Source organism: Hirundo rustica, chromosome 2 (assembly GCF_015227805.2).
Source record: "Hirundo rustica isolate bHirRus1 chromosome 2, bHirRus1.pri.v3, whole genome shotgun sequence".
Classification (NCBI taxonomy): domain Eukaryota; kingdom Metazoa; phylum Chordata; class Aves; order Passeriformes; family Hirundinidae; genus Hirundo; species Hirundo rustica.
In genome coordinates this window covers 94,152,965-94,177,541 of record NC_053451.1, presented here as the reverse complement: position 1 = coordinate 94,177,541, position 24,577 = coordinate 94,152,965, and the positions used below count along the sequence as shown (strand labels likewise).

The following is a 24,577-nucleotide window of genomic DNA, read 5'->3' as shown; positions in this document are numbered from 1 at the left end:
TCATACTTTCTTTTATATAATTTAGGTGCAAAAGGTGCAAGAGGATTCCCAGGTGATCCAGGTCCAATGGGTTACCCAGGGCTAAATGGTACACGAGGTGATCCAGGTCGGGAAGGATTCCCAGGTCCTCCAGGTATCTGGAAATAATTAGTCATTCTTTATATACTTTTGACCTTTTTACTGCAGTCAGTTGAACACAAACACCTGATTCCAGGTACATTTTCACTTATCTTCCCCTCTACATTGAATCAATAAGCCATTAGACAAAAATATTACTTTTCAAATCCAGAAGTATTTCTTGCTTTATTGTTCAAAATTATAAATGTGATGGTAAAAATGCATTAAATTCTCATAAGTAAATTCAATTACAAGATCTTTTAGATTCCAAATGCATTATACTCATAATGATGATGCAGAAAGGAAGAAAATAATAGTATTAGTACTTCCATTTAATTATTTTCAACATTAACATAAATGAGCCTATGCATGTGCCACCACACACGTGATCCATGCAGTGGCATGCGCAAATAATCTGCAGTGGGTGTGTATGTTCACAAATCAACAGTCAGTCCAGCAAGAATTACAGGAATTACCTCCAGAAACTATCACTTCCCTGTGGATGACCAAGTTTATTTGGTCAGAGAAATGAGTTGTTTCTGTACCTGATTACAGAAACCATTGGTGCAACTTGATTTATGAGCTCTCTGGAAATGTTTTTGAGTTATCTGATTTCAAAGTCCTAAATCATCACAGATTCTGAAGTGCTGCAAATTTTCCCAAATCCGGTGCCAGGTAGTGCTTTGCCCTCAGGCAGCCCATGGCCTGACAGTGTTCTCTAGACTCATCTACAGCATCTGTAGTAGCAACAGAGAAAGCAAAAGAGCTGATGCATGTTCCGGTCAGCAGGCAAGGGATGCATCATAAAACATGGCTCTGTGTAGCACAGGGCAGGACTGTGAACCTCTATCTACCCTGGTAAGCTCTACAGAGTGCTCTAATTGCTAAAGTGGGGCTCACATACGGCTCCCAGGCCAAAGGGAGCAATTGTCTGCAGTTTTCCATGCTATCTTTCACCAATGCTTGGGCTTAACTTTCAGTCCAGCTCCAGTATTCCAGTCCACAAGAAGCCTTGTCCTTTGTGGGAATGGGGACGTCACGTTGGTACATCTAGGATCTGAACTCCAACATTTGTAGGGAACTCTGTGATGCCCAGTCCCTGTTTTATTTATAGGTTTTACTGGACCCAGGGGAGACAGAGGCCCGAATGGTCTACCCGGACTGCAGGGACACCCAGGTCTTACAGGAAAATCCGGAGCTCCGGGAGCACCAGGACCCAAGGGTCTTCCTGGTGACGTGTTTGGAGCAGCAGCAGGTTCCCGAGGGGACGTCGGCCTCCCCGGCTTGCCAGGGTTGAAAGGCGCACCAGGAGATCAAGGAGTACCAGGAGCTAGAGGTAACAGCTTCTTCACATAAAGAAGGGTTTGCCTAAGAGTGTGATACAAATGCAGCCAAATTGTAGGGATGTGAGGGTAGTGAGAGACCACGGTGGGATGGTCAGAGGTACTGATGACTCCACTGTCAGTCCCAGTGCCTGATGATCTCCCATTCTTTCCACTTCTGTGTCAGCTGTTGCCAACGTTCCTGGCTCCTCTGAACACTTTCTGGAGTTCCATTGCTTATGTTCAGCTGTCCTTCACCCTGCTCTACATTAAATCAACTACAGTAGGATACCAGAGAACCAGACTTTGCTCATCTTTGTCGCTTTCTTTTTCACCGTAGCTAAGGGAATGGTGGTGTCGCTATTATCCTGACTTTTCACTTACATACAGCAAAAATAACTGAGATTTTTTTTCCCCACACCAAAAGGTGTCTGGTTATTGCATGGCTTTGCTGATCAGCACATTGCAGTAGTGCTGACTTTGTAGATTTTAACTAAAAGGACATAGAGTTAGGTAACTGCTAATAAGCTATTTTATCTGGTCAGTCTTTGGGCACTCACAAATAAGTAAAAGATAATATTATATACTTATTCATAACTTCAGGGTGTTCATTTTAGTTTGTTGTTTCACAGACCATAAAAAACACCCTAAAATTCCTGCAGAAAAGAGTTTCTCTACAAAATCTAATTTTTTCACTCTGAACTTTGTGAAGGACTTTCAAAAGCACATGTGGGAATTTAGCATACCCTGCTACACCATTTCATTGCATTTGGACATACAATTAAATTTAGGACCGTTGATTACCCCCTTCCCCTGTGTGGAACTGAGAAAGGAGTAGTAATTGTATGAATAGCTGGAAGCAAGGTTTAGCACAGGAACTAGTTCTGGATATCCTTCTTATGATTTTTTTATGAAAATAAATAAAGAAGAGCATCATTTTCTCAGAGTTACTTGAAGTGAGGAGTGCTGGTTTCACCTGTGGTAAAACCCCAGGGTGAAGGAAAGGGATGAAAGCAGCTCTGTGGCCCTTAACAAGACTGCGAAAACACAGAAAACATCACTAACACCTTTGAAAAGGGGACAAAATCCAGTTTTGTTTGAAAACAAAAAAAAAAAAGTGGGACTTTGCACCCTTTTTGTAAGCATTTTTGTGGAACTAAGTTTTCAGCAGTAAAGAATACAGTGAAGATAAAAAACATTACTAGGTTGTCTGTTCTTGATTTATTTTACAGTTCTGACAGAATGGCTTCAGATAGCATGTGAATTTTTCTACAAGTATGAATTTTTTAATTTTACATGGAATGACTAGGAATTCTTTTATACCACCTTTGCCAGTTCACTCAGAATAGGAAACGAAAGCCTGTATGCTGTTGTTGAGAAAACCCACTTTAAGTGACCGCAATTATAAAGATCATTAACTACAGTCAAGCCAATGGACGTACACTGATGTAAAACCTGAATAGAGAGAAGGAAGTCCACTTGGCCTGGATTTTAAATGCCATGAACTATTTGTATGCTGCTGCTTCTCCAAGCTGAATGAAAAGCAGTCAATATCTTTTAAAACTTAACACCCTCTTTGCTCATATATGGTAGAGACATATTTTTTCACCCAGTGCATTAAGTCATGTAAAATTAGGGCCTTTTTGCTTAGGAATGTGTATCAGTCTTAGAGCAATGCCTTGTAAGGACCTGACTTGAAAATTTCTAAACAATAACACAGGTCCCACCATCTGTCCTAAATGTTACTTTTCCTGCCTGTAACATTTTAGAAAAGATACACATAACATTATTTCAGTGATTCAGTCAGCTGCTTGATTCAGTTCTTACTAAGATATATGTGACAGAAAGATCAGGAATAACAGAGTTATTTGGATTAAACCAGAAAGATTGGGATTAAAATTGAAAGAGACCTGCATATGTATCCACATGATGCCAAATCGTTACCATTCATTTGAAACGGCCAATCAGCCTGTCTGATGCAAATATTGAGATCATTGCTGGTAACGTATTTTAAATCTAAAGACCAGTCCTTTAATTTGCTTTTCGTGTTCTCACTGAATTTTCAAAGGAAAAACACACCCTGGAAGAGTAGGGTGTGCACAGAAGAAACATACAAAAACATGTTCTCTACATATGATGCTCTCTAATGCATGGTTTTGGTCTTTTAGGATCGGATGGTAGCCCAGGTTTGCCAGGACCCAAAGGAGATCCAGGGCCACAAGGTCTCCCTGGTTTGATGGGATTACCAGGAGCACCAGGAACTCACGGATTCCCGGGTCCACCAGGAAGCCGTGGGCCAGATGGTGGGCCTGGCTCTCAAGGACCTCTCGGTGAGGAAGCAACACAGCCCTGTGTCATTCCTCTTGCTAGTCCTTTGTGGCAGGACAGCTCTATGGTTTCCACAGCAGACAGTTACATTTGGGGATGAAGTTCACAGGCAACTTTCTTTCTACAGCCACCTACCAAGTCAGGTCAGAGCTGGCTGCTGCAGACTAGGAAAAGGGACCCACCAAATGAGGGTAGGCTTATGGGAAAGGGGCTTAATTCTTAAATTAAAGAGGAGGGGAAGGTCCTGTTGCAAGTGGGTGTGGAGCCAAACTGATAGTGAGGCTGGTTCTTGTTAATGAGCTACTTTATCTTTACAATCGTTTCTGCAATTCTTTGATGAAAAATTCCTAATTTCCCCCCTTCAATATGAAGTTGGTAGGGCAGCGGTTTTCTTTCTTTTGAGCTACCTTGTATGAAATCATCATCTACGTCCAAACCTTTTTTACTCTCCCTGTTCTCATGTTTACACAACAGGTCCACCTGGTGCTAGGGGAGAAGATGGTGAGCAAGGTTTTCCTGGCCCCGTGGGCCTGAAGGGTCTGTCTGGTGACAAAGGTGACATGGGTCACACGGGATTACCAGGTATACGTGGTGTGACCGGTCCCCCTGGCATAAGTGGAATGGATGGCTTTCCAGGAGATAAAGGTGAGCTCTGGACAGCTGCTTTGAAAACAGTAGCTGATTAAAGCTGTTGTGTGTGGACATGAACCAGATGTATTCTCTGCTGGTCTCCCTCTATTTAAAACAGTAGAATTAGGATCATGTGCCTAATGTATTCCAAAAATCACTGCCCGTTTTCCACTGTGCTAGGTTTGGCACAGTGCTAGCTTGTGATATGCTGCCCTATTTAGAAGAGCATTGGCTGGTTTAGTTCTCATTTTAAAAAATATACAGTGCTTACTATTTCTTCTCTAAAAGTCTTACCCTCATTCTAGTCCCTTATGTTCTCAGTGAAATTTAAGAGATGTTCCCCAAACATTGGCTTTAAAGTTTTTTAAAGCTGGGAGCTGTGGACTGGGCAATGCCGGACACAAGACCTTGATGGTGACTTAGGATACTAATGTTATGTTGAGAAGGTGAGATTCTCACCTGCCAGCCACAAGAAAACACATATGTGTTGTGCACATTGCCTACACCACACAGGGCGTTTCAACAGGGTTCAACTTCATGTGAAGACAAGCTGAGCACAAAGCATGCTTAAAAATGCATGTTGCAATTTCATCAGCGGGAAAGACAGGACAAGACTGACTCTGGAGTATTGATCAGCTCTCATTTGAGAGAAATTAAAATCTGTTTTTCAGCATTACCCATGTCAAACAGCTCTTGTTTAGAAAGGAGGAGAAGGGGAATTTTTGGTGAGAAAGGACCAGCCAGTCCTAGACTCATGATTTGTATCTCTACATGCAGAGCAGGCTGACTACAAACCTTATGTGGAACTAGGTACATATCTCAAGCTCATCTCTAGGGGAGGGGTTATACTGATCTCTCAGAAGAATACAGTAAGTTCTGGTCATCACAACGTCAATTCTTGGCCAGTTGAGGCAGGTTCATGTACTCCTGAGAGCACATTACCTCCGGAGCTCTGCTGCCTCTCAGAGAGCTTTGGTGCCTGCTCCAGACCCATAGATTGCTGTAGGCATCAAGGCACCCCAAAAATAGGTACTGCTGCACTGAAGTTTACATACCATTTTAGTCATGTGTTGCTGGTTCATATTTACTTAGTTTGCAGAAATCTCAGTGAAGTAACAGTTCTCTTCTTCTTTCTTAAAGGCTTGAGAGGTTCACCTGGCATTGATGGTTTCAAAGGCATGACAGGCCTGAAAGGAAGACCAGGCATCAAAGGAATCAAAGGAGAATTTGGCCCACTTGGGGCTCGGGGAGATAAAGGCTCACAGGGTGCACGTGGCTTCAAAGGTATTTGCTTATGGGTGGTACTAGTGTGTTTGCTCTTCACATCTGCAGAACTATTTTACAAGGACACTAAGACAAAGAAGACAAATTTTTCACGTGGTAAATTTAGCTCAGACATTCCTCCACCTATTTCACACATGGGCCTCTGGCCAAGAGGCCTGGATTTTAGACTCAGGGAAAAGTTACTTCTTTACACATTTAAGGCTGGAGACAAACATCATGTTACTCATCTGAACTCAGACAGTGGCACTTCTGGACATGTGCAGAAGTCAAGAGAGCTTATGCTTCCCAGGAAGCATAAAATGTTTGGGGGAGAATATTTGGATTTTTTTCCACTTGTACTATAAAGACAATTAAATATTCAGAAAACCAGGCAGTTGAAATTAAGTACTTAAAAGTCACATACATTATTAAAAACTTAAAAGTCACACACATTCAACTGGTATTATTGGTGAGATGAAAACTGTAACTCTGTCCTCTTTTGATTGCACACAACTATCTTTAAATAAATGCTTTGCCACAAGACCAAAATGTTCTTTCTAGGGACCCTGGGATTGGTTTGTTTTTGTTTTTTTTTAAAATGTGTCTGCAATTCAGAGGTTGCAGAACAATGATCCCAGCAACAGTCTCAGCAAAAGGCAAGTGTGAAAGCAGCCCCTGTGAAGAGAAGTGCAAATATGCTTCTTGGCAAAGAAATACAAGACAGCGCATAATCGTAGGAGACAAGTCTGGGTTACTGCCCTGTCTCATCACCCCTCAAAGAACTAAAGACACTCACAGAGTCTATATGGATCCCTTCTTCAGGACATTATATACTGATATCACTAGTAACCATAAAGTCAAGAAAATGAACACTGTAACTGGTAACAAATCCAAACACTTTCTTTTGCCCAAGGCTTTTTGACTGAGAATTTCCTTTTCACTAGAACTAAACTACTTTACTGTGCTTTCTCCAATGTTCTTTTTGGAGGTTTTTTTATAAACCATGATTTGGGGGCTTTTTTTCTAAATACATGATTCCTAAATGATCTGCTGAGAGATAAATTATCTATCACGGAGGAGTCTGGGTCCAGCTCCCAGGATTGTATATACAAAAGTTTAACTCAGTTCTCATGTTTTCTTAAGTGTGACTCTTCCACCACCATGTTGTATTGACCAGGTTACTTTTCATGCAAATGTATTTTCTGTAGCTTGTGCAAGGTCATTCCTTTTTCCTAATTCACCCTTCTGTTCACACCAGTGCTGCTGACTAGCATTTTGTAACATGGCTGGGTTTTTTACCCTTCAGGTGACCGTGGGGATCAAGGCCCCCCAGGAGACCCTCCAAAGCTCATGCCCAGCATGATGATCGAAGTTAAAGGTGAAAAAGGAGATGTTGGAGAAAGGGGCACAAAGGGACTCTTTGGCTTAAAAGGTCAGTGGTCATAGTAAAACAAGGCAAGCACATTCAGAACTATCATTTAGTGGTTTTTCTCAGCTACCATATTAAATATTCCCTGCTCATTGTACCGTTTGGCTGCAGCCCCCCAGCAAGGTCTCTGACAGCAGAAACTGAGCTCCTGGCTGCATTTCACAGAGTCACCCCCAAGGAAAGCCTTGAGGGATGATGTGTGTGTGTGTGTTGCCTTGTACAGCACATTGTGGTGCCATGTTTCGAGAAGGCCAGTAGCAGGAAAACTTCTTACACACAAGCAACTGCATGTCAATCTTCCCTTATTTCTTTTTCTTCTTCCCTGCCTGCAGGTAGCAAGGGAATGCCAGGCTTTCCTGGAAAGACAGGAACCCCAGGGTCCCCTGGGCATCCCAGCTACGTGGCTGGTGTGAAAGGAGACATCGGCGCCAAAGGGCTGACAGGTGTGAAAGGATACCCTGGTCCCACTGGTTCTCCTGGCATCAGAGGCTTCCCTGGCACCACAGGAATCAGAGTGAGTTCATGCACATGAGGGCATAAGGGTGTCCTTGTGCTGGCACTCAGCTTGTCAGGAAGTGACATTCACCCCTTGAAATTTTGCTGAACAACGGCAGTTCAAAGATAAAAATGCCATAAGCATTGAATGAATAGATGAAATACTTTTGCTTGCTCCCTCCAACATTCATTAAGCAGAATAATTTCTCATCTCATTGTGAGACATCCAAATTTTGTATGCCAGCATTTTGCCAGTGAGGACCCAGATGGTTCCTTCTAGCTCTTTGGTCCTATTGCCACAGCTTCTGATAAAAATTATTCTCAGTGTTTGGCTTACTTTTCTCTTTGTCCCAGGACTTAATGGTATAACTGCCAAAAGTTACTCACTGTCACTTACCTAACAGTAAAAGAGCCTAAGAATCTTAGCTTCTACAGGGTAATTCACAGTAATCTGCCTGACAGTAGACTCAGAGACATCACTTACTTAAGAGAGACAAAAACTATGTTCCTTTCTCAGATTCTCTTTGCCTTTAGGTCTCAGTAAGATTTTGTTTTGTTTTTTAAACCAAGGACTGCAGGACTGTTACAGTTTAACCTCAGCCAGAAACTAAGCCCTACCCAGTCACTTGCTCCCACACACATCCCCAGCAGGATGGGGAGAAGAGAATTGGAAGGGTAAAAGGGAGAGAACTTGTGGATAAGAAAAATTTTATACTTGAAATCAACTACAATAACAATAAATAATAATAGTAATAGTAATAACAGTGATAGATAAATAAAACCCAAGAAAGACAAGTGATACAAATGAAAACAATTGCCCACCACCAAGTGGCTAATGTCCAGCCAGTTCCCAAGCACTGTTACCTCCCAGTCCATCGTCCTTCCTGCCTTATATGCTGAGCATGAGACCAGAGAGTGTGGGATATCCATTGGGTCAGTTGGGATCACAGCTGTCCCAGCTGTGTCCCCTCCAAATCCTTGCTCACCCTCAGCCTGCTCACTGGCAGGGTGGCATGACAAGCAAGAATGTCCTGACACTGTGTAAGCACAGTTCAGTGGGAATGAAAATATCCCAGTGCTATGAACAGTGTTTTCCAGCACAAATCCAAAACACAATCCTGTACTGGCTACTGTGAAAAAAAAAAAAAAAAAAATAGCCCTACCCCAGCCAAAGCCAGCACAAGGACTTACTGCTATATATGCATAATGGGATGTCCTCAATTTTGAACTTAAACCTTTGCAAACATAACTTGTCCCTCGGTTGGTACTGGTTGAGATTAATTGACTGCTGATAAGTTACTCTATAAACTAGTACAGAAACTCAAAAACGGTACATTTAATAGCCTTTTTTAAGTATTTCCAAAGTCAGCCGCTTGGAAGGTTGAATAAATCCTCATCTTCACTAACTGATGCCTGTTTTCAATCATATGATAGGGAGAAAAGGGCATTCCAGGAATTTCAGGCCATTTTGGTACTCCTGGCTCACATGGAGAAATAGGTGAGTTTGTTCTCTTATCTGAGCACTCTCTGTATTAACACCCATCAAATACTTGACATTAAGATCTGAGGGGTCTCAGTGTGTCTTCAGTCTCAGTCTTTCTACAGTCTTACGAAATGATACTGTAGATGTGGAAGACTGTAAAATGGTTAACTGTTAATTTCATGCAACATGTGTTGTTCATGGATAAATCCATCTGTGGCAAGGAGGGAGGCTGTTCTAGACACTTTTTTTGCTGTCTTTAATTTATTTCTTGTTTATTCTACAAAGATAACAATTGCCAGATTTTGCCTTTGAAGTTGCAATTCCTTCGAAACAACAGGCAGTACTGTTTAAATTAAAGCCTTACCACTCACATGTTCATTTTTGTTTGAAATAGGTGATCGGGGAGATACTATAAACTTACCAGGAATGCCAGGCCTTAAAGGGGAAGTTGGTGTGCCAGGTTTAACAGGTATTAATTTCACAGTCGCTGTCTGAATGTATTTCTTTTCACATACTAAAGTTCCCAGAGGAAGGGAGGGGGAGCTTTCTATGAGATTTTGATGGCTCTTGAACCTGTGCTCACATGACAGTTCCTGGAGATGTTCATCTTTATTGAAATTAACATGTGCTACATTTACCTCTTCAACTGAAAGTACCATTATAGCAATAAACATCATCACAGGCAACTCCATTTCTATATAATTTGTTTTGCTGTTGATGACGAAAGGAGCATTATCAGGCCATGATTATAGAAGGTGGGATAGCAAAATCTTGTAGGTTTTGGATTGAGTTGTTAGGTAATGTATTAAATTTCCCTGTGCATGCAACACACTTGAACATCAGTGTCATATTCCACATAATTTGGGGAGTACTTTTAAAAACAAGTTTAATGATCATTTGGCCAGAGGACTGTTCATGCGCCCAGATTATATAAGCACCCTGACTAGAAGAATGTCTTTATGTGGCAAGACCAGGATCCATTCAGTAGTCAAGATCATGTTATGCTTGTTTGCTTAGGGTTGTATAGATATTATTAAAAGATTATACTGGTTTTGTGGTTTTCCAGGCATAAGAGGAGGTGTGGGACCAAAAGGAGAAGGTGGTGATCCTGGTTTCCCTGGTATTGAAGGCCTCAAGGGCACACAGGGTGTCCCTGGCTCTGTGGGACAGGAAGGTAAAATATTCTTTTTAACACTACAAAGAATAACATTGTTTAAGAGGAAAAAGAAAAATACCCTTTCCATCAAAAGAAAGTAGTTGAGTTTTTTAATATATTATCATTCTGTAAATTGGTGAGGAGCAGTGACAAGGATGTGGAACTCACAGCAGAAGTTAGGAGGAAATTGCAAAAACCTAACTCTACTTCATGCCAGTTTTTCCTTTTCTATAGCAACCATGTGTCCAGTCAAAGTGTTGTATTGCTGGCATACTCAGGTATTCTAATGTCTCAATACTATAAGGAGTGGGCTTTTCAATCACCTTTTCTGCCATAAATGACCCCCAGGACACAGTTACAGAGCCTTTGAGTCAGGCTGTGGCTGGATCAAACACTCAGGGCTTAAGAGCAAGTCTTATTTAAGGAGGATCATGGAAATGCTCTTTCAGAACAGTTGCTCCACACTGCTTCTCATTAGAAGGCTTAGATACTCCAACCAAGACTGGAAGAGTTTCAATAGGTGCCTCACTGGGAAACAGTTCTTCTCTGATCAGCTTCTCAGTGGGAAAGGCAAAACAGGTGCAGCAGAAAGGGAAAGTGATATGCACAGCAATGAAATCACTTATTGTAACTGGCAAGAGAAGTCAGGTTATCATTTTAATAGGAGGAGCCCACTGAGGCTGTCACAAACCTGAAGTTTGTAACATGTTCTTTTATACTTTGTCTCTCCTACCTGTGCTCTCTTTAGTTTTCTTCCACTTGGATGAGCAGTCATACAATGACATTAGGAAGGGAAAGTCTTCATTTTGCTGCCTGGGAGAATGAAAGTAGCACAAGTCTGTGTTTGGACTATTGGTTTTAAGGATGCTCATGAGCAATGATTCATTGTTGTCATACAGGTTTGCCAGGACTGGTTGGCCCCCCAGGGCAGCAAGGAAGCCCTGGGACTCCTGGATTCACAGGCGAAAAGGGAACTCCCGGCTGGCCTGGCTTACCTGGACAAGCAGGTATTCGTGCAGCTTCAGCTATTCAATCACTTCTGTGTTGCAAATGTTCCTTTGGTGTGAAGAAGAAGAAGAAAGGAGGTTTTTGCAGTTCAAAGTGGCAGGGTTTTCTCTACTAAAACATTTATTCCTCACAAAGTCCAGGTCCAGTAACAAAGACAGACATTTCCGATTCATGGCTTCTGGTGTCTTCTCAGCTCATTTTAACTGTTGATGACCTCTTCAACTAGGAAATCAGTTTTCAGGAAACATTTTCATTTTTCATTACAGCTAGGAAGAAAAACAATAAAAAAAATAATTAAACATGCAGCAAGAGTAGTAATAAACAATATGAGAATATTGTAATGTGGCATTAGATAGCAAGCACCATATTTGTCCTGCATCATCACCAAAACTGTTAACTGATTCAATATCTGATTTCAAGAATAAATCACTTATGGCTTAGAGTTGTGATATCAAAATGCAGGTGATCGCTTAAAATGAAGCTGTTTGTACAGGATACAGAATCTCAATCGTTGCCACTTAATTCCTTAATATATTAAGTTAACAGATTCTTTTCTACTTAACAGCCAGAAATCACCCTGCTTTTAGTAAGATTCTTCTATCTGAATCTGCATCAAAGCTAAGCTAATACAATTACGAAGACTGCCTTTTTAGACAGTGAAGAGAGACAGACACTTATTTTTCTGAGATTGAATAGTCCTCCAGAGCTCTGGCCATTGTCTAGCTTTAACATCATACTTACCACTTTGACAGGTACAAATAGATGGAATAACTTCTACCTGCAACAGTAGTAACAGTAAAAGTAGCTATTAGACGTTTTTTTAGGGTTTTGTTGGCGTTTTTTAAATGACACAGAGTGAAGTGCTCCTGAAGACAGCCTTATTATAACCACATTTAGACTCTACAATTGTCATAATTGTCTTGGCTTGAGGAATTTGGAAAACCAAATGTGTATTAAAAAAACTATGGCAGCAAGACTGGAACTAATGGCATGCTACCAGATGGATCAGAGATATTTTTAAAAAATATCTCTGAAGTAATGAGTTTATCAGATAATAACAAAATTTGCCAATCACAAAACCAAGAGTGGTATATTTCATAATAAATTTATGGTAACTAATTCATTTGTATATAATACACCGTATTTTAACACAGAATAGCATTTATTTAAGCATTTGAATTTATTTTTTTTTTTTTGCCCAGGAATGTCTAGACTAATAGAAAGTATTATGATAATCATGAATGTCATTTTGAAACAGGCCAGCCTGGCTTGAGAGGAATCAGTGGACTGCATGGCTTACCAGGCACTAAGGGTTTACCAGGATCACCAGGTAAGTGAGGCTGTTACCCTGCCTGTTCACACTGTGTTGGCTTCAAGTTTGGTCAGTGAATCTTTGTAATGCAGCTTTCCTAACTGTGTCCTCCAAAGCTTCAGAATGTGCTTCATTACTGTGGGCTCTGGCAAACGACTTCATACACTATGTGCTACCCCGCAGGTGGATTAGAGCACAACTTCAAATCACAACTTCTTTCCTCTGATAAAGTTAAAACCTCAAGGCCTTTTTTCTCATCATGAGCCTTTTTTTCAATGAGCCACTACAGACTGATGTATTTGTAAATCTGCATGCCCTGTACGTGTGCTTTAGCACGCATTGTTACATGCAGAAACACTTCAGCTTTCCCCTTTATTCTGAACAACTCAACAGGTCCAGATGGGTACGGCTCTGCAGGTTTCCCAGGGGCAGTGGGTGACAAAGGAGAAGCAGGAGAGCCAAGCCGAGTAGAAGGCAGCCGAGGACCTCCGGGCCAGAAGGGAGACAGAGGTGTTCCAGGTCTGTATTCCAGAGAATTCCAGGGATCCACCTGGTATTTGTTTCATCTGTGGGTGTTAGAGATGTGACAGAACACACTGTGGTGTAGACAGTGGAAGAGATGAACTCCCGAAGTTGGGAAGGTCGCTGTTTGGAGTTAGTGCTGCAGCTCAGCCAGCCCTTGCTCGGAAACAGCAGTGCTGGGCAGCCTGGGTCCTTCCCCATCTTGTAGCACCCACTGGGCTCAGCAAGCTGCAAATGCCAGAGGCTACTCTCAGCCATCAGCTCCCCAAATATTTTTAATGAAGCTCCGGTTACGCAAATGCATGACCCCTCCCTCTTTTTGTTGCAAACCTGGCCATATTTGCTTTTCTCCTGAAAGCCTCACTGTCTCTCAATGTGTGATGGTCCTGCTGGCACCTCAGGGGCTCTGTTCCCATACATAGTGCTTTGCTGGTGCCATCTATCCCTTGTGCAGAGTAAGTTCCAACCCTCTGTGCTGTAACAGGCTGTGCTCTTCTCAGGAAGGGTCACCACCTGGTTTTCATCCATTGAGAAGCCACCAGACTGATGTTATGAACAAATAAACTAATTACAGAAGTTTTTTGTGGGTTTGTTTTTTAAATTTTTCCAACATTTTGGCTCTGAAAGGATTAAGGGCTGACAAAGATATAAAACCTTACTGCCTTTGCCTGCTTGGTTCAATGGCTCATTCATATTCTTTTGTGTTTCACGTTATTGTTACTAACATGCTGTGCTATCTCAAACACCATTCTGAGATTTATTATCAAGCATTCAAGGAAACATTACCTCATTCATGTTTATTTGTCACAATTATAAACAGAAGGTCAACTTCCTAACAACTTCAGTATACTTAAAAGAATAATCTGTTATTGGTAGGGCAGATTTTTGACCATTTAACAATTTTTCATCTCTAGAGAACTTCTTGGATTTGAATTTTTGGTTTTAACTGACCCCAAATAATGCTAAGCCCTGACCCTGCAGGCACAGAAGAACAAAGCTGCTTCCCTTCCTGCTTCAGTATATCTAGGATATTTTGAGTACTTCCTATCTTGAAATAATATTTTACCTGGCAAACACAAGATTATTAGTATTCTACACAGTGAGACATAATTAGCTACCCAGAGAGATTTGGCAGAGAACTAGTATTTGGTTAAAAAAAAAAATACATAAAACCTTCTACAGTATAATCTGAAAAAATGAAACAAAAACCAGTTGGAACTGCAGGTGTTTTCTATTTTGAAAATCCCACTCCTTATTCTGAGGCCTTTTAATTGCAATTTTGCATTTTCCTTGCAGTATTAATTATTTCTTCTCTTCCTTTCAGGAGTCCCAGGACCCTTTGGTATCCCTGGGCAGGAGGGTTTTCCAGGGCCTCCTGGGATTTCAAACATATCAGGATATCCTGGTGATAAAGGCTCCCCAGGTCTAGATGGAGTTCCAGGTGATTAATGCAACAGCATTACTGTTATTTCTGTCTTGATTCAGTAAAGTAGCCCTATTAAACACAACTCTAAAATTGTTGGACAGAACTCATGGTACATCAGGTAACAGAGACAGACCTCTTGAAAGCAAAAGGCAGTTTCTCCAGGTAGTCCTGATGGAAGGGTTTGATCTTCATGCAAATAACAGATTAAATAATCCAGAATTCTCTCGACAACTTTCAGAAGCATTATGCTACTCTAAAATCAGAGGTTTGTGGCAGACTTGCAAGTCTCTTAAATACTGTCTTAATCATTTACAAAATTCTCCTATGTGAAATAACCACGCAAGCCACATTACACTGGAAAGTATTAGCTCTTCCTTTTTAAAAACTCCTGTTGCTTATTGGACTGCACAATCATTTCAAACTGTGGTGCCACTGTGAAGAGCTTGTAGCAGAAGTTGTTCCACTAACATCTTTATATGATGGATGGAATTTTTTATGTAAACTCAGCAAAATCTTAGAACAGACAAACCAGCTGAAAACCAACAAAATACCTAAGCTTCCAAGTTGAAAGAGAGTGTTAGTTGGTCTGACTCTGCATACTGATTCCAACTCTCCAAGCAGTCAGGAGAGTGGAAACAGGAACACCATATCCCAGCCAAAATGGTGAGACAAGTTTAGCTCACTCTTACTTTGCCACATACATCTTGCACTAGAATCCTCATGTGATCCAGATTCAGAAGTCAGCACAAGAGATGCCCCGCTCAAAACCCTACTTAGTAAGTCACTCTCTCTTCAGAGAAAAAGGTCCAAATGTCTTGTAAGCAGCAGAGGTAACTCTCAGGTTTAGCTTCAGGCAATATGCCATTTTAGAAAAAGAAGCTGTTCCCATAATTCCCAAGACAGCATGAAGTACTAATTTGGTTCCAGATGTTCAGCTGAAACACTAAGATACACAGAGCAGTAAGTCCTTGGCTCTGCATCAGATACTTGCTGCTCTCTGATTTCTCTCTAGCTACTTGGATAATTTAGGATGAAGCAAGGAGGCACCTCTTGAAGTGGGGCATTTGCTGGTGAAGGATTAGTTCATTGAAGGCTGTATCTCAGCAGGCACCCTATTTCTGCTGAAATCTTGCTTGAGATAACACTGTTTTGTGGGAGCTTTGTGCTCAAATTCCTCTGCCACTGCTGCAGAAGGCAATGCCAGCCTGAGAGCGGGAGCAGGAGTACTGAATAAGTCTGTCCCCTGCTTAAATTAAGGAAATAGAGCCTGATAGGATAGAGTTAAATAGTTCTGTTACATTCCTCTGTGCCCAGGTGTTAAGTATAAACAGACTACCATCTATATGTCCTCTAAACAGGCTATCCAGGACCACAGGGCCAGCCTGGAATACCTGCTCCACCAGGGAGCAAAGGAGAAAGTGGACAAGTAGGTAGGACTGGAGAAATTGGCCCAAAAGGAAGTAGAGGTGACCCTGGATCAGTAGGAGGACCTGGCATGCCTGGATTCCCTGGACCAAAAGGTGAGAATGGGAATTGCTGATCTTGGCAGGAAGCAGGGGAACCTTTTATGCCACAGCAGCTTTAACACCATTACTTTTGCACTCACTTGATTTGTACTGAAATGCAATAATGCCACTTGTCACTTTGCATTAAAGGTCGTAAGGGTGAACAAGGTGTCATCGGCTTTATGGGCACAGTAGGATTTCCAGGTGATCTGGGACCTATTGGACCCAAGGGAGACAGAGGAGTAACTGGTAAGTGTGTGCACTCAGATGTGTGACTCCTTTTGAAACCACTCATTCTGCAGCTCCACACAGCTGATCTAACTGGCCCTGCTTTGAGCAGGAGGTTGGGCTTGGTGACCTCCAGAGTCCTCCATCCTGTGTGACTCTGTGAATCCTGGGAAATTCCAGAGGGAAGATGCCTGGATTTAGCACGAATAGTCAATTTTTGCCTTTATGAATTTGACTTGCATGAGGTGCCAGCTCCAAAATCAGAATCACTTTTGGGTTAAAAAAAAAGAAGGATTTCGTGTCTAAATTAATCCTCCAGAGACGACATATTGAATATTTAAAGAGAGCTTTAAAATCCATCGCTCCATCTATACCATCATGTATTTGTGTCTCTCAAAGCCCACCAAAAGATGGTGCTGCACCTCAGAGAGCTGCAGCTGTCTAGGGGGAACTTCCCAGCTTCCTGTGTCATAAATGAGGGAGCAGTAGCATTATTAATTTCCTTCTGCTTATCTATGTACAGTCCAAGTGAAGACAATCTCTTGGAGATGATCCCATACTTGGAGATGGTCTCATCTTGGGCATCCCATACCCACACGTATTTCCCCAATATAAAATAGCTGCTATACCCAAGCTGGTGAGTTGCAGACCATAGACCTCTCATGCAGCCAAGTAAAAGCAACATGTCTCTGGATGAAAGCACAATAAGGAAAAATATAGGGTGGTTGGGGTTTTTTTAATCAATCTCATCTTGCTTCTAATGACAGGCTTCCAGGGACCTCCAGGCTCTCCTGGGCTGCCCCCTCTTCCTCCAAGGCTGGTTGCTGAGCAAGGTTCACCTGGTCCCCGTGGAAATATAGGACCTCAGGGAAGCCCAGGAGACATGGGACCTCAGGGGCCACCAGGAGATCCAGGTAAGAATCACACATTCAGACTGATAGCTGTTCCCCTTAGCAGAGTGAGGCCACCAGGGCACTGATTTGATGCTCTTCTACTTAAAAGTCTCTAATTCAGAAGAGAGACTCAACTTTTAGTCTTCCAAAGCTGAGGCTTCAGCTTTCTTCCTCCTCCCACCATTCAGAGCATAAGCAAACCACAAAATAATTTTGGCATATATAGCTATATCTACACATAGCCATATCTACATGGTATCACTGAAATAGCCAAAGCAACATCAGGTGTGGATCTCACGCAAATCAAGGCTGAACATCTTTGGTGGAAAAGTGCACATCCTTGTGGGAATGCTGTCAGCTCAGGGAATAACAAAGGATTAGTGACATGTAGAGCTGATGCACTGCACCTTTTGCCGTGAACCTCATCAGAGATAAGTGGTGCCAAGAGATTAGGGTTGTGGGACTCATGTAGTCTTGATCCCAGCAACCTTTTCCAATGAACTTGGTGCTTTTTGCCTAAGTACCATAGGATCTTGCCTTCAGTGCAAATTAGTAAACCCAGCCAACAGGACCAAACGTACACAAGTAGAGCACGTGTTAACAAAGTGGGATGGGCATGATGATATGTCTGCAGTCACTGTGCTTACAACCATTGTTGTATAAGGTTTCAGAGGCTCACCTGGAGAGCCAGGACTCCAGGGCAGGGGTGGCATTCCAGCTCCTCCTGGCTCCAGAGGGGAACAAGGTGGAATGGGATTTCAGGGTCCAGTGGGATTTGAAGGTAAGAGATATCACACAGCACTTTTTTCCTCTTTCCCATTTCTCTGCACTTAATCACTCTGTAGTTACTACTTCACTGGAAGAAAATGAGAGGAGAGAGAGGAGGGGGTGAGAGGAGGGGGTGGGGAGCAAGAGGAGGATGGAGACGGGGAGGGAAAGGGAGGGAGGAGAGTTTCTGTCTTCATAGATACTTCATAACAGACAACTGTTAACAGCTACCTTAAAGCAATATTTTCAGAATAAATTTTGATAGCTGTAGATGTCAGTCCACTCATGAGTTTGTTTTGCTCTGAGTGTATTTATTCCCTTCAAGTATTTTCAGCCTCGTGTTTAACTAACAGTTACATTCATGGAGGTGAGTGGCTGGGTAGGTGATACTTGGATAGATGAAGTTTAAGGGAATGTATTTGTAAAAGAATGTATTTGTCCTTATCAAATCAAAGAGCAGAACTATTACTATCTTAGTTAGCTAAGCACACAGAGAAAAAGATATTTGCAGAGCATAGTTTCAAGTGAATGAATCAAATGCAAGAAGTCCAAGAACCATTGGTTAATCCTGGACTGAGAAAATATTTTAAAGGAAAAATCTGCTCATCTGTGTTGTACAAAGTATGCTCAATTTCATCAGAACTTTATTTGTGACTCTCCCTGGTTCTGGTGTGAAATACTTCATCTTAGATACCAGGGAGCCTGATCCAGCACCAATCTACTTCAAAAGCAACTGTTACAATCCTAGAAAACCGCAGCTCTTCTAACATTAACTTACCATAACGAAAAGGCATCATGCCATTAAGCTGTTCATCAGCAGCTTAGCTGGAATATCAGCTAGCTCCAGGCATTTGTGGGAGCACAAACTCAGTTGGGTTCCTTCCTCTCTGCCCTCCCCTCAGGTCAGCCGGGCCGCCCCGGTAGCCCTGGGCCGCCGGGCATGCCGGGGCGCAGCGTCAGCATGGGCTACCTGCTGGTGAAGCACAGCCAGTCCGAGCAAGAGCCAATGTGCCCGGTGGGCATGAACAAACTCTGGAGTGGATACAGCCTGCTGTATTTTGAAGGACAAGAGAAAGCACACAACCAGGATCTAGGTATGTACAAATATTGCTGCCTCGATTCCAAAAGCTGGGGCTACAGAAAACAGACTTAGGAAGCACCAAAACGAGAATGTAAAAACTACGTGTCTTCAAGGAGTGCCCCTGAGAGAGCTTCTGCAAGTCATTAGTGTTGTTTGAGGGAACCTGTAAAGCCAGCAAAGCATTCTGGCACAGGGCTTTCCTGACAGGTACTTGGGAAAGAACAGGAAACTGAGTGTGCATTGTCTTCTGTGAGAATGATTGCTTTTTTCTTCTTCTTTTTTAACAGGGCTGGCTGGCTCATGTTTGTCTCGTTTTAGCACCATGCCATTCCTCTACTGTAACCCTGGGGATATTTGTTACTATGCAAGTCGAAACGATAAATCCTACTGGCTCTCAACTACAGCACCTCTTCCAATGATGCCTGTGGCAGAAGAAGACATTAAGCCATATATCAGTCGCTGCTCGGTTTGTGAGGCCCCAGCCGTGGCAATTGCTGTCCACAGCCAAGAAGCTTCTATTCCTCACTGCCCTGAAGGCTGGCGCAGTTTGTGGATCGGATATTCCTTCCTTATGGTATTTGCTCTCCAGTGTCACATTTTGTGCAGCAATGGGTTTGATACTTGATGGTTTGGTACTAGTAAGGCTGCTCCGCTTCAGAGCCAGCAAGACCAAAACCATGCATCATACTGGGGAACCAGGGAACTACAAAAGTAATTCTTTGGAAGCAGAAGAGGAAGATGAAAATTTCTGTAAATGTCAGAGAAAATTGTCTCTTGTCAGAGTAGCATCTGGAGACCTTAACTTCATGTACAAAATAGCACTTCAGAACAGAAGGGCAGCTGTGACTTAACAAATAAAATTACACTGAGGTGCAACAGGAGCATATAAAGCATTTTCACAGCTAAAGATTTGGAGTTATTTACATACATCACTTACTAAGAAGCTGATCTAGGGGGAAAAAAGAGGAAAAGCAACAACCATCTTTTCCCCTTTTCGAAATTTAAAAATCATTGGTGTTTTGGTCAAAGATTTTGAAAGAGGAAATCTTTCTTTACTCTGGAAAGAGAGACAGCCTCTGGTTGTTTTAAAAATTAAGTTTCAGTGTTGTATCTCTGATTGCAATAAATGCTGAGCTATACATCCCATGGTTTAGAGGAGCCCTTCAATCTTGTGATCTTGTAATTAGGAAATGGGATGTTACAGAAAAACTTAGTGCTGGATGTGCAGCAGAAGACCTGCTGAAGGGCCTGACCTTTTTTTGCAAGACTGTACATAGGGATCTTATGAGCACCAGAGGGCTTAACATGGTGAGGAGGAGCTAAAATGTCAGTGAATGGCGTGACAGGTGCTCATTTCTGACTTGCTTGATGAACACAAGAGTCAAAAACCTGCAGGAGCATGCCCATGTTGTTAGTTTATTGAAGGCTGGGCTGAATCCTGAAGTGCTGGAAAAGTTGGAAAGAGTGTTGGAAAAGAAACAAGATTTCTGTAGCAGAAGACATCATAAAAGAACAATAGTCAATCTTAATCCACGAACTATTTGTATGCCAAATGCCAAAAACTTAATTTTTTCAGAAAATAAGATACAGGCAAATCCAAAATTAGGTACAGAAAAAAATCCCCACATTTTGAAAGAGTAGGTCATATTTTTTACCATCCCCGTGTTTGACATTTCTTTTGCTTCTATAAAAAGCCCTGATACCAATCTCATAGTTACTTCACAAGAATGCCAAGAATTAATTAAATATTTGCAAAGCCCCGTGTAAACACTGAGCATTGTTAAGAGCAAAGTTGTCACCTTAGCAAGAACTTTTTGCCAGGACAAAGTCTGTCAGCGCTGTGGTACACACTGTGAGAAGAATTCCCATTTTCCAGCTAGCTTGTGGAGCAAATGAAGTGTTTGGTCTACGCATTTTTGCTTCTCAAGCAACTGTGGAAGAAGTAGAGCACACTTGCGGTTTTCTCAGGGTACATGCTGTTTGAATTCCTTGGCTTCAATTCGTTACCTCCTTCCCCTGAGTAAGGTACAATCCTCGGTCAGCGCAGACGCTGCCCAAACAGCAGGAGAAGTCAGCAAGACTTGGTGTAGCGAGGGCACTCTGCTATCATTCATCCTATAGGAGTAAGCATCACAGGAGGATAAAAAGCCAGTCAATACCAGAAGAGATGTTATAGGCATAGAGTTGGAGCTTACAGACCAAGCATGGAATACCGGTGCTTATCCCGAGGTTGCCAAGCAGGGCTGCTCCCACACCAGGGCTCAAACAGCATCAGCAGCTTTTACTATCTGCTTTCCAGCTCCAACCTGCAGAGACCTCAAAGTTGTAATAATGCTGCCTCTTGCACCCCCTACATTTACAAAACTGTTTCAGAACTTTATTTTCCAGCTGCTTTCTTTTATATTGCAGATTCTTTCAGTTCCTAACAAAAATTCTACAGTATAAAAAAATACAGTTGTACAGCTCTTAAAGGGACAGAAAAAATGCTAATTTTGTTTATAATGTCTTTGACAGAAGAAAAGTAACATTCAGTTCGTTATCACAGAACCTGTTAAAGATAACAGTTCCGTGCATGACTCTGGTATAATTTGCTGTCAAAAAAATACGTTATACAGGGAGCTAGTTATTGTATAGAAGCTAATTCTGTTTCTGCGGTGCTCCTCACATGCAATGCAGAGTAAGACAGACTTTATAATTTGGGAAATTCAAATTAAATATATGGTGGAAAATTGTTCTTAGTGAGGGTAATAAAACAGAGGAGTAAGATGCCCAGACAGCTTGTGGGAGGTCCATCCTTGGAGGTATTAACAACTCAACAGTGCCTTGGAGCAACTGAGGGCAACTTTGGTGTAGGCCCTGCTTTGAGCAGGGAGCTGGGGGAAGTGGCCGCCTTTCCGCCTGGATTATTCTCCAATTCCGAGACTTCCAACTGTGAAAACCTTAACTATAGAAAAGATGCTTGTTAGAAGACTTCAAAGAGGCATCAGCATATGGGCTAGCTGCTTTATATAGTTATAGCCAAACCCTTACACAATTGCAGGACTGGCTAAATTTCTGCTCTGGAGATAAGAATTAGGAGCAGTTCGAGTGGTTTTTCTCTTTTCACACATATAAGTTTATGACAGCATTGCCTGAGGCTGCACTCTGAACACTGCCCTCCTTGTCTCCCTTAGCACACTGCTGCTGGTGATGAAGGTGGAGGACAGTCGCTGGTTTCTCCTGGGAGCTGCCTGGAGGATTTCAGGGCGACTCCTTTCATCGAATGCAATGGCGCACGCGGAACCTGTCACTACTTTGCAAACAAATACAGCTTCTGGCTCACCACGATTGACCAACCCTTCCAAAGCAAGCCCTCGGGAGACACCCTCAAGGCAGGACTCATCCGAAGCCATATCAGCAGATGTCAAGTCTGTATGAAAAACCTATAGAAGTCTCACAGTATAAGGAACGGCCTTATCATGTAGTTCTTATACAGAGGAGCCTTCTACAATTGAATAAATCACGTTGGTGCTTTTTTTAACTTATTACCTCAAAAGCTGAATGGAAATTAATTTTTTAAATGTCTGTAAAAGCAAGATAAGCATAACACAAGTCTAACAGATCTAGTGCTGTGTTCTCCCACTATGCAGTATATATACACATTTTTTGCTAGTCTAATATTACATCGTTTGCCAAATGATAGAGATACTCGCAACTTTGAAACACCAAAAAAAACTTCAGTAATAAAAAGTTTCCTTGGTCAGATACCCACCACATTTACCTGAAGAGAATATATGTATCTTTCTATTTACTCTATTTGTCACAACGGTAAACACTAACAGCTGCAGTTCCATAAATTAACACGGGATGATCTAAGTCCTAAATTGCTGTAAAATACTGAAAATATACTGTGGTTCAAAATGTTCATGTCTGGCACTGAACCCTAACTCACATTTTAGTATTTTGTGCTTGGGTATTTCAAACACACCCAACAGAGTCTTTTTTTTTTTTTCCCCCAGGCCTTACCATGCTTTTAGCACTTAACCACTGCCAAATAACAAAGCCCACAGGCTCCCAAAAACAGTAATCACAAAATGCAACTCTTTCAATTTGGTTAGAAGTCTACACGATGAAGATTGGCATTTTATTTTATAAGCTTGATGATGTTTTTCCTAGACACACCCCAGCCAAAGGACCCCTTGCTCGCATGCTGTGGACATGTCATCTGTGTCACACCACCCACACAGCAGCAGCAACTGGTTTTTGCATTGCACCTTTCCCCTCTGAAATTAAGCCACTCATCACAAACAGGCTTTAGCCACATCATGCTGGAGCAGCACCCAGTAGGGTCTGCAGGAGTGCTCGATGCCACATGACCCTCAAACACAGAATTGCAGCCCTGCCAGCTGGCTCTCTGAATGCATCCTGTCTGGGCAGCTGGGGACAAGTGGCAGTGGGACAGCCACCATCCCAACCTGCACACAGTCATCCTGGTAAAAGCAAAGGGGAGGGAAGTGAGGCATTTATTTGGCACCATCTTTTCCTGTAGAAAAGGGTTGATAATCACCAGAATGGCTAGTTCTTTCCTTCTGTAGAAAGAAACAATTTAGCCCAAAGTTGTCTGTCAGCACTGCAAGAGAGGAGGGAGAAAAGGATCAGCTACAAATTTCATGTTCACGTGATTTGATTAACATTTAATGACAGTTGATTTTTCAGTAACTCACTTCACTCCTGCTTCAGGTGCTTCTTGGCTTCTATTATTACATTCCAACCTCACTGTATCATAAATAAAACCTGTTTTTTTCTACATCTCTATTTGTTGGTGATTTCTGTTTTGTCAACTGTGATTTTCCATACAATGCATATGGACTACTCTGTTGAAATACTTTGTTTGCACTAAGGAATTAGAAAAGCACTCCCAGCAAACTCCTCCCACTGAAACTCAAGCTCTTCAACCAGAATGCACTTGTTTATTTCATGGCACTTAAAGACACCATCTAAGAGGGAAGCTGTCTCTAAAATCACTTATTTAAGCTGAACAAGTAAAATATTATTTAATCTGTTGTTAGAACAATTAAAGCAAAGAAACTGTGGCATGCAGATTAAAACAACCATTTTTCATGCTCTGCAATGTTCAGGAAACCAACATATACCAGACTTGACACGTGTTACCTCCACAAAAAAATATATGAATTAAGTTAAAGGTCTAGAATCACAGAATGGGTTGAATTGGAAGGGACCCTAAAAATAATTTCGTTCTAAGCCTCCTGCCATGGGCAGGGACACCTTTCACTAGAGCAAGTTGCGTAGAGTTACATCCAACCTGGCCTTAAACACTTCCAGGGATGGGGCATCCACAACTTCTCTGGGCAACCTGTTCCAGTGCATCACCACCTTCACAGTAAAGATTTTTTTTACTATCTAATCTAAACCTACTCTCAATCTGAAACCATTCCCCCTTACCCTGGCACTACTCTTGTAAAAGGTCCTCCATCATCTTTCTAGTAGGCTGCCTTCAGGTACTTACCTAGCACACTGTCTCACCTAGATTAGTTGCTCATACAATTAGAAATAGCCATAAACAGAGAAATTATCTGAGCTTTAAATGAGCTCTCTGACCCTGTGTTAGCTC

At 42.0% G+C, this 24,577-nt stretch overlaps 2 protein-coding genes across 2 annotated transcripts in view; one reads left to right on the top strand and one right to left on the bottom strand.

The window, feature by feature from the left end:
• COL4A2 (collagen type IV alpha 2 chain) overlaps nucleotides 1-23,760 on the top strand; it is a 143,543-nt gene extending 119,783 nt beyond the window's left edge. Inside the window, exons 28-48 of the mRNA XM_040088976.1 lie at nucleotides 26-133; nucleotides 1,232-1,453; nucleotides 3,608-3,769; nucleotides 4,242-4,412; nucleotides 5,538-5,681; nucleotides 6,967-7,092; nucleotides 7,422-7,603; nucleotides 9,019-9,082; nucleotides 9,462-9,536; nucleotides 10,134-10,241; nucleotides 11,123-11,230; nucleotides 12,490-12,561; nucleotides 12,937-13,062; nucleotides 14,390-14,506; nucleotides 15,850-16,011; nucleotides 16,147-16,245; nucleotides 16,992-17,138; nucleotides 17,782-17,898; nucleotides 18,788-18,979; nucleotides 19,254-19,540; nucleotides 22,140-23,760. Of these exons, the coding sequence (XP_039944910.1) occupies nucleotides 26-133; nucleotides 1,232-1,453; nucleotides 3,608-3,769; nucleotides 4,242-4,412; nucleotides 5,538-5,681; nucleotides 6,967-7,092; nucleotides 7,422-7,603; nucleotides 9,019-9,082; nucleotides 9,462-9,536; nucleotides 10,134-10,241; nucleotides 11,123-11,230; nucleotides 12,490-12,561; nucleotides 12,937-13,062; nucleotides 14,390-14,506; nucleotides 15,850-16,011; nucleotides 16,147-16,245; nucleotides 16,992-17,138; nucleotides 17,782-17,898; nucleotides 18,788-18,979; nucleotides 19,254-19,540; nucleotides 22,140-22,394 (3,044 nt within the window). The 3' untranslated portion in view covers nucleotides 22,395-23,760. The remainder of the gene's footprint in view (nucleotides 1-25; nucleotides 134-1,231; nucleotides 1,454-3,607; nucleotides 3,770-4,241; nucleotides 4,413-5,537; nucleotides 5,682-6,966; nucleotides 7,093-7,421; nucleotides 7,604-9,018; nucleotides 9,083-9,461; nucleotides 9,537-10,133; nucleotides 10,242-11,122; nucleotides 11,231-12,489; nucleotides 12,562-12,936; nucleotides 13,063-14,389; nucleotides 14,507-15,849; nucleotides 16,012-16,146; nucleotides 16,246-16,991; nucleotides 17,139-17,781; nucleotides 17,899-18,787; nucleotides 18,980-19,253; nucleotides 19,541-22,139) is intronic.
• Nucleotides 20,424-24,577, bottom strand: part of RAB20 (RAB20, member RAS oncogene family) — a 36,858-nt gene continuing 32,704 nt past the window's right edge. The window contains exons 3-4 of the transcript XR_005704316.2: nucleotides 21,180-21,910; nucleotides 20,424-21,081 (exon numbers count right to left, since the gene is read on the bottom strand). The gene's annotated coding sequence lies outside the window, so the exon portion shown is untranslated. The remainder of the gene's footprint in view (nucleotides 21,082-21,179; nucleotides 21,911-24,577) is intronic.